Source organism: Gymnoscopelus microlampas, assembly GCF_963454915.1.
Source record: "Gymnoscopelus microlampas genome assembly, chromosome: 2".
Taxonomy (NCBI): domain Eukaryota; kingdom Metazoa; phylum Chordata; class Actinopteri; order Myctophiformes; family Myctophidae; genus Gymnoscopelus; species Gymnoscopelus microlampas.
This window is the reverse complement of record NC_139939.1, coordinates 41217872-41232054: the sequence shown is the minus strand read 5'-3', so window position 1 is coordinate 41232054 and position 14183 is coordinate 41217872. Positions and strand designations below refer to the sequence as shown.

The 14183-nt window shown below is 41.1% G+C and overlaps 1 protein-coding gene across 4 annotated transcripts in view; it reads left to right on the top strand.

Annotated features, from left to right (window-relative positions):
- LOC311061738 (E3 ubiquitin-protein ligase SMURF2-like) overlaps window positions 1-14183 on the top strand; it is a 94769-nt gene that overhangs the window by 38595 nt on the left and 41991 nt on the right. For all 4 annotated transcript variants that reach the window (XM_084080428.1, XM_084080430.1, XM_084080427.1 and 1 more), the window contains exons 3-4: window positions 1084-1192; window positions 13865-13998. In XM_084080428.1, the coding sequence (XP_083936554.1) occupies window positions 1084-1192; window positions 13865-13998 (243 nt within the window). The remainder of the gene's footprint in view (window positions 1-1083; window positions 1193-13864; window positions 13999-14183) is intronic.

Here is a 14183-nt window from a genome sequence, read left to right as displayed (position 1 = left end):
GCGGTATAAATACGCAATATTTATACATACAAAAAAAAGATCCCCATATATGGTCGGATCAGAGGTTCTCCAAAACTATCTCCATAATGTAGCTCTCCATACATGGAGATCCCTGATGTCATCAATATGACCTCATGACGGTATGAAGTCATAGTACTGACATCATAGACTGGCGTCCAAGTATACAAGTATATCGGTAGTGCGCCAAGTACTCTGACAACGCGTACAATGCATACCCGGAGGGGCATGTGTTCCCAACTGGAATCGTTCCTAACGAGCCTAGTCTATATCTATAAATGTACGGAATCCTTGTGTCCCCCTTGCATGTCTCGAGAATTGGCCAAATGTTCAACTCTAAACTTGCCGTGTGACCCGTGGGAGTGCAGTGCTGAGTGGGAAGCCGTCGGATCAGTAGATCATAAAAACTAGAATCTAGAGTTCAGCAAATCCCCATCTATTTAGTACCCTGATATTATCAATATGACGTTATAGTACTGACGTCATAGTGCTAGGACCTCCATATTTGAGCATGCCTGACACGGCATGGGCATAGAAGGGACACAAGACAGACAGATACATAAATCACCATACGGGCATAAAAGGTAGACAGACACAGACAGACAGACAGACAGACGGGTACAACAGGTACTCTGAAAACATGCATAGAATTCTGTCAAATAGGGTAACACCTTTTCTGTTGCACATAGTTTTAAGATATGGACTGATCATGCTTACTGTTGTGTGTAGTCTCCCCCAAAGGCCCATTCTGACTACTTGAATTTTGTGGATTACTAGTATGTCATGATGATGTAACATTTGATACATGATAATACATTTTCAACATACATGATTATAACCATAATTATGATGACCATATAGCATCAAACACAAGTTACAATTTGTCCAAAAATATACATTTTTACACACTCAAATGACCATCCATGGGTCCCGTGACCAACTATTTACGACGGTCACAGAGTGTCCTCCAAATTTTGTCTGCCTGTGATGCTATCAGGTTTCGGATAGATAGTCATCTAAAAAGCCATCTCTTTGTCTCTGCTCCTCCTTATTTTGGCTTCACAGGACTGCCAGATCCATTTGCCAAGGTGGTGGTGGACGGCTCTGGACAATGCCACTCCACAGACACTGTGAGGAACACGCTGGACCCCAAGTGGAACCAACATTATGATCTGTAAGTTGTTATTATCATCTGTACGTCAGTCACAAACACAATGGGGGTGTGAGGAAAACTGAGGAGCAACCTGACTTTTAGCCTTCTGTCATCATTAACAGCATTCTTGTCACGACACCTCAAACTTAAATGTACAGCCCACGTGCAGAACACAAACTCAGGAAACCAAGGAGTTAACTCAAATAGACTTTATTAGAAAATGAACTTAAAGGAGAGTTCTGGTCATTTTAGGTTGTATGTTTGACGTGTCGCTAATCACTCACCAACATACAAAGGAACGTTGAATATTTCCAGATCTGCCCCTGTTGTCCATTCTGCAGACACCTTGTAGCGGCATAATGGGAGACGTGTGTAAGAGTGAAAATCGTCTATTTTAACAGATGGCACACGCCAGGTTCTGTGAGAAAAACAAGCAACCAGCGTCATGTCGTTCTGCATTAGCGGTAGCTCATGCGGGACATTCAGCGCATGTTTGAGTATCATGAGACTCCACGATGAGTATTAGGAGAAAAAAAGCATCTGTTAAAATAGACGATTTTCACTCTTACACACGTCTCCCATTATGCCACTGCAAGGGGTCTGCAGAATATTCAACGTTCCTTTGTATGTTGGTGAGTGATTAGCTACACATCAAACATACAACCTAAAATGACCGGTACTCTCCTTTAACCTTCACAGAGGTGGCAACAGGGGAATGTGGAGAAGGGAGGGGAGGGGAGGGCCCGTGTCATCTCAGGGGCCAAACTGGAAAGGGAACAAATAGGGGCACACCGAACACAGACAGAGACCTGTCCTGCACATTAGTTTGAGCACATCAGTCTGTCTAGTGAGCATTATGTTGACCTCTCATTCGGTCTTGTCGGTGGCAGGACTCCTTTTAGATCTTTCAATAACTAACAATTGCAAGATTTAACACATACTACCAATCCCCAGCAATAATTGAACGAACATGACAGTTTCCCCTCCCTAAGTGCCATTTTGAAGACAGTATATGCTTATACTGTATGTGACTATATTTGTGAATGACTGCATGCGCACAATAAAACTGTAGTTTAACTAATTAAAAGTTGATAACTGCCAGTTCAATTGTTCTGACAACCCAAGGTGTTCCCTGTCCCTTTGCTTTGCAGATGTAAGATGGTAAATGTACTGAACCTATTTGAGATGTCAAACTGATTTCAACTCAAATGAGTGATTTTGAGCTTTTAAAGCACAATGACTTCAGTATACTGTATTTCCACTATTTTATGCATACACTGGGATTTACAAAGCAAGATTATTAAATGATAGGCATGTGAAAGGCCTCTCTCTGACTGACGAATGTGCCAGCAAAAAAAAAGGCCTCGGTTGTGATTGGATTTCACTGCCCCTGAAGTTGTGGGGAACCAATCAGGGCCCAGTATACAAATATGGTGCGGGTTTATCACCAGAGGCATTTTTTTTATCGGAAATGCAGGTTCCACCCAGATTCCAGACTAATATCTATGCAGTATCTAATATATCTGACTCTCCCTCTCTCTGTCGTTGGGTCTGAGCTCTATTATGTAAAGTGTTTTGACACTGCAAGAAAATTGAATTGAATTGAAAGAGGAAGAAAATTGCCACTGAATGTCAATCTTCCAATTATTCACACATTTTACATCTCAATTGTTTTCAAGAAGCAGCTGTGAATTCAGTCTTTGCGAGCCACAATAATCAAAGAAAAAAGGTGAGACTGCTCATGTAGGGGAAGTGTCTGTTTGTACCAAAAGTGTAGCCACGTAACCCTCAGTTCCATACCATATAATAAACAGGAGAAGTGAAACACACTGTGACTCCCTAGTGGCACCGTACTGTAGGTTTTGGTTTCAGTCTCTGGCACTGCTTTGCGTGGAGCTGCTATGATAAGCGTGTGAGGAATGCAGAATCAGCCTCCCCTTTTCCGTGTGCACCAACACCCAGCTATAAACCACTATGGCCCTTTTAGCATGCGCACAGTGCCTCTACAATACCCTGGGACTGTACACATTCCACGCTCCCTGCTCGGGCCAGACTTTCATCAAAGTTATAGAATTTTAGAAAATAATACTCATTAGGGGTGTGTCAAAATATCGATATTACACCAAAACATTATGAACTTCTTCAGTTACAGATATCGTGATATAGCGTTGATTACGTTTCTTGCAATACTACTGGAAAACTGTTCTATTCTCCAATTTTCTTTTGGATATTTGATGGTTGATGGACGAAAGGAGGTTAATTATCATTCCCCCAAAACATATTTGGCAAAAAAAAAAATGTTGTGATTGTTTCCCATAATATCTTTGGTTCATAATATCTTTGAATATGATTTATTTGGGGTAAAGGCCAATAATGTAAGAAAAGACGAGCCCTGATCGTCTCGCTGCTCATTGCTTGACTGAATGGAAGGAAGCAGTGTTTTCACTGGGGGCCAGTGGGGTTGTTGTGAATGTCCTCCGTGTTGAGCTCTGTCGAAAGGCAGGGAGTAAAGAAAAGAGGGCAGGGAGTAATCACCCTAAAGCAGTGGTTTTCAACCCTTTTCATATCAAGGTCCATTATTTATTGGGCATTTGAGCCACGGAGATTTAGCCTCTCAGACCCAAAATGTAGAATATTTTGTTGTCGTTGGATAAGATTTTGTCCACAATTCCATGCTGTATTTATGTATTGTTGGTACCATAGGAGAGATCAACAGGCAAACGTTGAGCAAAATAACAATTCTTTAATTCAGTAAATGCAGGTGTTTAACAATAATTTAACTCTTGAGAGCGGAAAATGTAACCAAATGTTTCATTTTACACTCTCAAGAGTTAAAGATCTATAAGGGTCCATTTCGTTACCAACTCTTCCATCATTTAGCTGGGGACCACCTGGAACCCCCTCAAGGACCACTGGTGGTCCCCGGACCACTGGTTGAGAACCACTGCCCTAAAGGACCCAAAGGGCCCACTGGCAGTTCCCACCACCACAGAGAGAGGAAAAGGAAAGCAGAGAGGGAGAGAGAGAGAGAGAGCGAGAGGGCGGATGATGGAGTTGAGTGCTGAGTGGAGGAACGAAGGAATGAGGAGAGATAGAGTTGAGCATACACCCATAGAAAGACAGAACCATAGAGGATGAGGCAGAGATGGCGGGAGGAGGCATTGTTGGAGAAGTAGGTTTGTCATTACTTGATGCATGCACACACTAGCCTGGGACCAGACGAATCTGCCTGTGCAAAAAAAAAATATTGCGATTTGGGCGATTTGGGTCTGGCACCGCTCCATTGTGAATCCATTTCCTGTTCCAGAAGTCTGGGGTGACCAATCAGGGCCCAGTATTCAAATATGGGAGACTGTGATTGGTAGTTAGTTGTAGGTCTAACCAATTGCGTCCAGAGCCATTGTTTTTGATCCCTAACCCCTTGGAAAGAAAACATCCTCAGAGGCACCAGACTCATATCCACGCAGTGATATAGTCTATCTACGCGAGGCTATGCACGCACGCACACGTGTACGAGCTCGCGCGCACACACACACACACACACACACACACACACACACACACACATTTGGTAAAAAGGAAGACATATTTGTCAATGATCTATAAAAGTGTCAAGTGTGTTTGCTGTTACCGTATGTTTGACCATTTGAACACACACACACATCTATTTGCAATGCACACACAAACTCAGCTGTTTCCCCAGTACTTGTCTGCCCTGGTCAGCATCAACCTCAGGACCCACTCTTGCCTATAAGACCCCCCACCCCCACCCCCTGAGTGGGGCGGTCCCGATTCAGAAATATAAGTTGACGTTTAATTGTCTCACAAATAATTGCCATTAACGATTTAATTGTGTGGCATTGAACATAAGAATACGATTTTAATTTCTTTCTTTGGTTTTAAATAAAATAAAGCGTGACGCATTGTAAGCTTGTAGAACATTTTTCAACACGGAAACGATTATGACGATTATCCAAAAATAATTGCGATTATCTCAAATAATCACGATTAGGCGATTATGTAATAATTGTGACAGGCCTATACCTCTGAGGTGAGGAATCCCCAGCCAGTGACCCTTCACCTCTCCCTCTGCTTCAGGAAATGGTTGACATGCCACTGCGAGCAGATGGGAGGGTGGGCTTGGCGGTCTGCCAAGGCTGCCCCCCTCGCCTCCGTCTGCAGTTTGAGGAGGCGGGATCTGTTCCCGTCAAATTCAGATCATAATAATGGCACCACCATCGACTGGGGTCAAGGGCATAATTCCCCTGCAGCGCCACCCTGCCATGTTACAATATGTAACATGTGCTCAGTGTTCTGTTGAAACATTCATCACTTTTAAACCTGGTGTCCTTTATTGTGGGCAAAAAAAAATCGAAAATAGTGAAAATATAGTAGTATGAAGGGCTTAACACATTGACTGCCTGAATTATTTTCACTGCCTATTGTTATTCATGCCAGAGATTTTTCAATGGAAAAAAAAAGTACTCAGGATAGAGATACAACATTTTTAAGTTTTAAGTTAACAAGGAAGTGGATGAGAGTAAAGATCTTCGAAAATTCATATCTCCTTGGTCTTTGGGTCAAATAAAAAATAAAAAAAATATTTTTTTGCTAAAATCGAGATAACTCGATCTTGGCAGGCAAGTGATGAAAAGCTAATATCGAGTTAACTCGATCTAGGCAGTCAATGTGTTAAGTGGTTAAAACTTCTCAAATTACTCTTATTGATAGAGTGCTTCATCAGACCAAACCGGACCATTCGGAAATGTCCAAAAGTTTATTTGTGTCACTAGCAAGGCAACATCGTTTTGTTTTCATTTATTTTTATCACCCCCACACCTGACTGTTCTACCAGTGGCCTTGTGATTAGAGTGTGCTCCCTGAGACTGGGAGATTGGGGTGCGATTCCTGGTCGAGTTATACCAAAGACTATAAACATTTACCCAACTAGGAAAAAATGGGTCCTTTGGGTGCTTGTCTCCTTCCGACCTTAAATGCCCCCCTGCCCAGACAGTAGCCGGCTCTCCACCCAGCTGTCCCCATTACCTTGGAAGTCTAATCTAACAGTCTGTGTGGGGTTTTGGGTAGATGGCTGTTCTGGTGGAAGCACAGAGAAGCGTGTACGGTCGCAAGTCTGTCTCCTGGTCCCAACTGTAGATGTTCATGATGAGCATGGTTTGTCAATAAACTCATATGTCTAGAAATGAGCCTCATACCATACCATGTTGGATTTATGGGGGCACAATCTGATTTGATCTGTTTAATCAAAGTTTACAAATTGTATGAAAGCATGAAAGGTAGCCTAGAACCATTACTAATATTTGTGCCGAGTTTGGAGGCAATTACTACTGGTCTACCGTAGGAATGCGAACGCACAAACACACGACGCGTTGCTGATTCCAAGTGTAGGATGCCTCCCTGCTTGGCACTCAGCATCAAGGGTTGGATTGCTTACCTGCGACATACTAGCGTCATGTCTAGTGGATGTACTTGTACTTCAAACTGCCTCATGCTAAGGAAACAGGATATAGGCTCCTAACCGTTGGTGTCAGTAGCCTCGGGAACCGTTGGTCCCGAGGCTACTGACACCAACGGTCAGGAGCCTACAGTATATCCTGACTGTTCAAGAGATGCATGTGTTCTTTTTTAGATGGACAGGAACTAGGGAGAGAAAGTCTGGTATCGGGATTTGAACCAGGTCAGGTTGCATTAAAGCCTATGTGGTATACGCCTGGACCGCTAGGCCAGCGGGCGCGTCAATATGTGTTTTGATGCAGATTATTATTGTATTGATTGATTCATATGGAGGCCACACTGTATGTAGTTATGATAGCATGAAGAAGTTGAACATATCTCTCTGCACCGCCCATCACCAACCATTGGGGAGGGTGTCCCCCTGAACAGCTCAGTTTGTAGCACTGACACTGTTAGGTGGCTTAAATGCCCTCTGGCCCTAGTCTACACACTACATGTCATGCCGGTACTTTACAGTCTGAACATCCCTGCAGTGCGCCGCATACAGACTGTTGGCAGATGGCCAGCTTTCCACACAAGTCCATCCTTCGGTCTGAGATGGAGGAGAGGTGTGTTGTGTTGTGAAATAACACTGCTAAGGGTCTGGCGCTCTGCTATGGGCCATCCATAATGAAAATATGTTGGTACTAGTTGGCAGCTCTCTCCTCACTGTCCCCCTAAAGGGCTGGGCACACAGGCTGCATAATTTATGCCCTGAACAATGGGTAGGATGAAAATTCACAACATATGCTACCCATCTGCAGTATGACACCTTGCTCACCAAGTCCCAAAATGCGGTACAACATTTTTCATTTTATTTGGGTACTTTAACCACTTATTGCCCTATATATACTTTGTCACACAACTAATAGAATTTTTATTAAAAATGATAATTAATAAATGTTTGCCTATAATGACATGTCCAGGGATGACAGGCCAATTAAAACTCCTCTCATCCTGTATTCACATGATCTTCACAATGATTCAAATTCCATGACATACGGAAATCATGGTTTGATCCAATCATTGTAGTGTTTCAGTTCATGAAAGAGTCGATGGAATTCACCATAATAAGCAGAAGAGTATATTATACTCTTCTGCTTTCCAAACATTGGGTGGGGCCAATAACATTGCGTTCAGTTTAAAACGTCTCTAATGCAAAATTATGTCACTGAATCCACAATGGATAGTCAGACAAAATCTTAATGAGTGTAACATGTTAGGCATGTATCACCCTAACCATTATATTCACTGGCAGTGGCATCCTTTGAAAGAGGGAGGATCTGTGCCAGTTGCATTGTTTCTCTGCCCCTTCTCCCTTCTCATTAACCCATTAAGACCAGAGGCCGATTCTACAAATGCCTTCTAAATCAGTAGTTCTCACACTTTCAAGATTAAAAAAAAAAGTTTGACGTGCTGTGAGCTTGTATATCTGCTATTTTTGAATAGCCAACGCAAAAATCTAAAATGACACGGATGCTCTCCCGGTTTTAACTCAATTCCTGCCAATCACGCATAAATGCGATCTATTAAATAGCGCACTTGGCCGCCAGTCACGCATAAACGCGTTCTATTGAAAAAATTTAAAAATATTGGAAAAAAAAAAAAAAAAAAAATTGTTTTCAATTTGACCCAAAGACCAAGGAGATATGATTTTTCGAAGGAAAAGACTCCCATCCACTTCCTTGGTAACTTAAAACTTAAAAATGATGTATCTCGGCTCCTGAGTACTTTTTAAATTTCAATGAAAATGTTCTGGCAGACAACAGCAACAAATCTGAAATAACTCTGGCAGGTGAAGTGTTAATGTAAGGCATTTTTTTTGCTTGCAGCTAAACAGGCAGATTGTGAGAACAATGGTTAACAATGCAGAGAAATGCTACCGGAATGCCAAACATTCAGAGACTGCCTGTCGTCCAAAATGTTTCTTTTCTATTGACTCCAGGACTGGCTGGCAATAGTAACAGCACCTTCAACAATAATTTAGATGAAATGTAATTCTTAACTGCATTAGGACTTAAATCCTTATGCACCACACGGCTCAGGAATGCGACAAAAACTGAAAATTATCCATGAATACAAGGCTTCATGGGGTGTGTAATTGATAGAAAATAAGTCATTTTTTCTCTCTGTGTGAGCGTGCATGTCTCTTTGTTATTGTTAGTGTATGCTAGAGCGAGGGTGCTTGGAATTGCTGAGTGTGTTTTTGTTAGGGTCATTTCAGTGGTAAAGGTGCAGAAGTACCCAACACAGCAATAAAACATACACTGTATGGTATATTGAACTTTACTTTACCAATGTAACACCTGGATTCATTAATAATGATGATGATGATAACAATTATTATTATAATAACTACAGCTAATGAAATAATATGTATAATGTTGATTATACATTTTACATTTGTGAGGAGTTGAGATTGACGTGCGCACCCAGATAACTGTCCGATGAGCCTGCGTGTTATTGCCACGTGTAAACAGGGTGTTCAGTATGTTAAAACTGTAATTGGCCTCTCCTCTAAGCAGCCCCTCCCCCACTCATTGTCCATAACTTGCTGTGCAATGATAAGCAGAGTTATAATTATTGGCTCTGCATACCTGCAAGGTTAAACCAGGAGACAAGGTTTCTCAACTCTGTATGTACAGTATTATGTACTCTGTTCAGTTCTTTTTTACCAGCTTGTGGAGCAAGCTGGTCTGTATTCAATCGATGCGCTAGTAGTGATTTTTTCCGTGACATTCTCCTCATTGGCTATCCTTTAAGCTAATGGGGAGTCCGCAATGCCTTCCCATACTCTGCACGGGCGTAAGAGTTCCAGTCACCGAATTCCACACTTGCTCATTTACCGTCGCTAATTGACAGTAGACAGACACACGCTACTCTTCACCCTCAGTAAGCATCTTCTTGAACACCTTCAATATGTTTTTCATGGAAACTAAAGCAAGGGAAAATAACTAAAGAATAGCGGACAAAAGGGCGACAAGACCAAAAACTGAAACTCGAACAACCACTAAATTAGCAAGTGAAACTTACAACTAGACTACTAGGCTTCTAATAAAAACTGCTGAATACAATTTAATCCTGAGCCTTCTCACTTGTGGATTTCTTCATGCACTCTTAACAATCCAACATCTAACTATTTGAAATAACTTGACGTCACCCCATTGAAAGTAATAACTGAAAACCTCCAAAGATGGCACCACCTGTCCATTGAACGGTTCCTCAAGCTATATAAACATAAACAAAAATAACGTACAACTACTAGGCTTCTAAGTTCTAATAGATACTGCAGTATTAAATAACACATTCAACTCCTTTGAATGCTGTCCGAGACGGCAAATTTCATTCTTATTAATATATTAATTCTTATCTAATAAAATCCTGAGTTTCTAATGATCCAATAATTTAACTAGGCTATAGTATCAATGAATCATTCTTGTTTCTTGCTTAATCATTTTGTATGAGGAAATGGCGTCCTATTCTACCTGTCCTCTCAACCTCAGACATTTAGTCATTGTCTGGGGCTGCTCTCTCATTTCTCCTTTCCCTCTGTGAGAGACGGTTTGCACAACAACACACATGTCGCTGCATCATCACACTGGCCTAGTTATCGCATCACATTCACACTGTGTGAAGGGAGATGATTCAATGTCCTCAGAGAGACACCGCAGCACGTGGAAAAACAAGACACCACATGAAAGAAAAAAAGAACTGCACAACAGCTGATGCATCTGCGGGTCTGACATTACAAAAGTTTCCTCATTAAGACCAGATCAAGTCTGGGATTAGACTTAATTACATTTTCTTTATCTAAGTAAACATCGGTAGCGTTGATTTGATGAGAAATGCAAAAGTATAGCAGGCATCTCCGTGTTGCTGTACAAAGAAATGTATTATAGTTGTTCAATGGAGTAAGAAATTAGATCTCTCAAAAAAGGGACGTTATGATCTGATGATCCTTCTTAAGTTTAATGCATATGCTTAAATTAGGCTTTACATGGCACAGGATTGTAACAGTGTACTTTTCCCTTCTGTCCCAAGACCAAAAGGAATACGGCTATTTAGCAAACAAGTTCTTTGATCAGTTTGCTTCTGTGGGATGAGAAGATTGTTAGCAGTTCTGTGTGTGTTTGGTATTCACTGCACTACAGTGCGTGCTAATGCGTTCAAGATGTCGCTGGTAAACCAGCTTATATTAGAGTTGCCAACCATTCTTTGTAAGGAAGAGCAGGTTCTTACAAAACTAAATGAATCGTTAGAGAATGCAGTGCTCTGTGTTTGTATTGTATGGTGTTGAAGGTAAGAAAGCCATGGTTGTTTGTTTGTTTTAATGACTTTCAACCGGACATCCCTATTTTTGGCATGTAATTAGAGGTGAACATTTTACGGGAAAAAACGAAAATAGCTGATCAACAACATTGGACATTTATTGATGCGATACAAGTGATCTCTGTAGCTTTTTGAAGGAGGATTAAATAAATGTAAATGGTTTTCCTTGTTAAATAAAGGTTAATGACTGGCACTAAGATCTTTTAGAAATAGCAAACATATCGCATAATCGTCTTGCGAACACGGCTGGCATCAGGATTGCTCATGTTTGAAAACATTAATTGGGCTTGCTTTGAGGAATAATATGACTAATGCTATTCTCTGCCAGGCTACTGTGGCCATGCTTTTTGTTCTTGTGATAATTATGCTCTGACAACCAGTTAGACAAAATGTTGTTTCAGACATTCATAGATTTTGATTTGTAAGGGTGTGGGGGAAGAAAAGAGGAATTATATTTGGTCCTGAACTGTTGCACCGTTTGTCAATTTCAATGTCTAACCAAGCGAATGTAACCTACCATTCTAAATTACTGTATTTATTGATTTTATTTATTTAATTTATACATTCACTGTATACATGCCTCTGTTTGTTTTTAGATAATGGAAGACATTGTGCATCCCTATTTAGAGTATGTCATTATAGGCAAAATTGTATTGACAAAGGATGAGGCCGCACAGCTCTTAGCCACGATGCAAAATGTTTATTTTAAAATGAAACTTATAGGCGAAATTAACATATATTAAAAAAAAAGTCCAATGAATTATATGGGCTTAAGTGGTCAATACAGAATCAGTCAAGTAAGAAGGTATAGTATCAAACAGATCTTTCACCAACATCAAATGCTAGTGAACTGAGCACAAAAACTCAAACCAGTGAATAAATTGGACTGCACAGATGAACTGGCATATATCCCAATTCATTCTCTGTGGAGAGGCTCTGGCTCTGACATTACAGTATAATGACAAAACTAGGCTATTAATTAACCACCACAGGTGTCTGAGAGCACCCAGGAGGATATTTTATGGGTTGAAGGGTCAATATACTATTATGGAATAAAGGCCATTTGAGGATAATAAAAAAAAGGAAAACAATCTTGTGTCGATTCACAAAATGAATAGACCATTCATTGTCTATGGAAGAGCTTCAGATGTTGCATGACCTCACAGATTTTTGACTTTGGGAACGCGTCCTCTTTCATTCTCTCAGGCCTTGATCGTTTTTGCGTTTCCTGTTCTGAAGTCCAATCAGATAGTGTGGCCAGATGACAAAGAAGAACATTGATTGATTATTTTTTGTTAAGTTCCACAACCTCTGAATGTTGTAAACACGACATGAAGCCAAAGCCCTGTCAACTTCTACCGCTTGGCTTTCATAGGCCACGCATCTGTTTTGATGCATGTTGCAGGGAAACCCCTCTCCTCACGAATGATATACAACATAATGCCAAGATTGACATCACACACACTGTAAAATCCTTTGTGTTAAATAACCTCTGAGAGCTTACAAAATTACACTTTCGGGTGCATTTGTACACTATCAGCTAAATTAGTACTTACGAAGTTACGATTTGACTGTGCAGCCAGTTAGGCTGTAATTTTGCGTGCGTGCGTGCGAGAGAATGTGATTGTCTGTGATTTTGTGTGTGCCCTGTGAGTGCTGCCGTGTACACTTGTACTGTATGTGTGACAGCATGAGTGAATATGATGTGATTGTGTATACATGACAGAATGTCTTGTGCACTGCATGTGTGTGTGGGTTTACTGACACTGCTGTCTAGAATTGGGACGGTGGTGGAGCAGAATACGGGGACTTCCTCTGTTCTTCAACCACGGCTAGACTAGACTCAGCCGCACATATCAACACACACACACTCACACTTACTTTGGGATCCGCTAATCTGCCACATTACACAGTCTGAAAATCTGCACCGCAGTCGCGGTGTGTATTCGGTGCTTGTCAGAGATGCAAAATGAGTTCAATTTGGCATCTGTGTTTGCATATTTTGACATAAAAAAAAACTGGTGTATTTGTGTGTTTTATTTATTTTTGTCACTGTCGGATACAGCATTGCATTTTTCATTGAGGCCAGAAAACCATACTGAAAGGTGAAACAGATGTCACATTATACCGTGTTTCATGTTAATATCCTCCCTGTCTGACTACTGTAATATCCTGTCTGAGTTGACAAACTGTGGCATGTGTCTAGATTGTGCAAAAAGCATTGGTCCTTAATATCCCTATATTGGTTCTCTACGTTGGTTAGTAAGATGGATAACTTTTAACTTTTTTCCTACTGTAGCTACTACGGCACAGCCTGATCGTCACTCAAATTTAAAAACTTTTCAATCTTTTTCATGCCATAGACCCCTACATTAACTGTCATTAGACCATGGGTTCCGTTTGAAATGATTCTTGTCTCACACACGAGTCATGTCAAATCGACCAGTTTCATCAGGAATAGTGTGCCTACATTTTGCATAGTTTAAGCTGTCTATTCTATACTAGTAGTTAAACTACCACATTTGCCTACATTGTGTTGTGTCAATTATGGCAGTACTATTTAGGTTACTATATTACATTGCAATGAATCTATAACTCGTTATATAAAAATACAAATAAAAAGGGTAATCCATAGAAAATCCTAGAAAAATGCGCTCCTCTGAGAGCAGGTCTCCGCCTGGCCGGTTTGCCTACCCAGGGCCAGCGAAATTTTTAACTCAGTCATAGCCGATTGGAATGTAAAACCTGACGCACTCACACACACTCCAGCTACTGTACCTTGTGAAACTCTCTCTCAATCTCTGTGTCTCTCTCTCTCGCTCGCTCTCTCTCTCTCTCTTGTGCTTTCAGCTACATAGGGAAGTCAGACTCTATCACCATCAGTGTGTGGAACCACAAAAAAATCCATAAGAAACAAGGGGCAGGTTTCCTGGGCTGTGTCCGCCTCCTCTCCAATGCCATCAACAGACTCAAAGACACTGGCTGTAAGTATTTGTGTGTGCGTGGGGATAATTTGAACCCATTACCTCACATATTTTTGTCCTTCTCACTGTATCTTCTTTCTCTACCTATTTTTATATCTGTGCTCTCTTTTTCTGTCCCTCTCATCGCTTCGTTTTTCCATCTGACCTTCCCTGCCTCCTCTCTATATCTCATGGATGCATCTTCC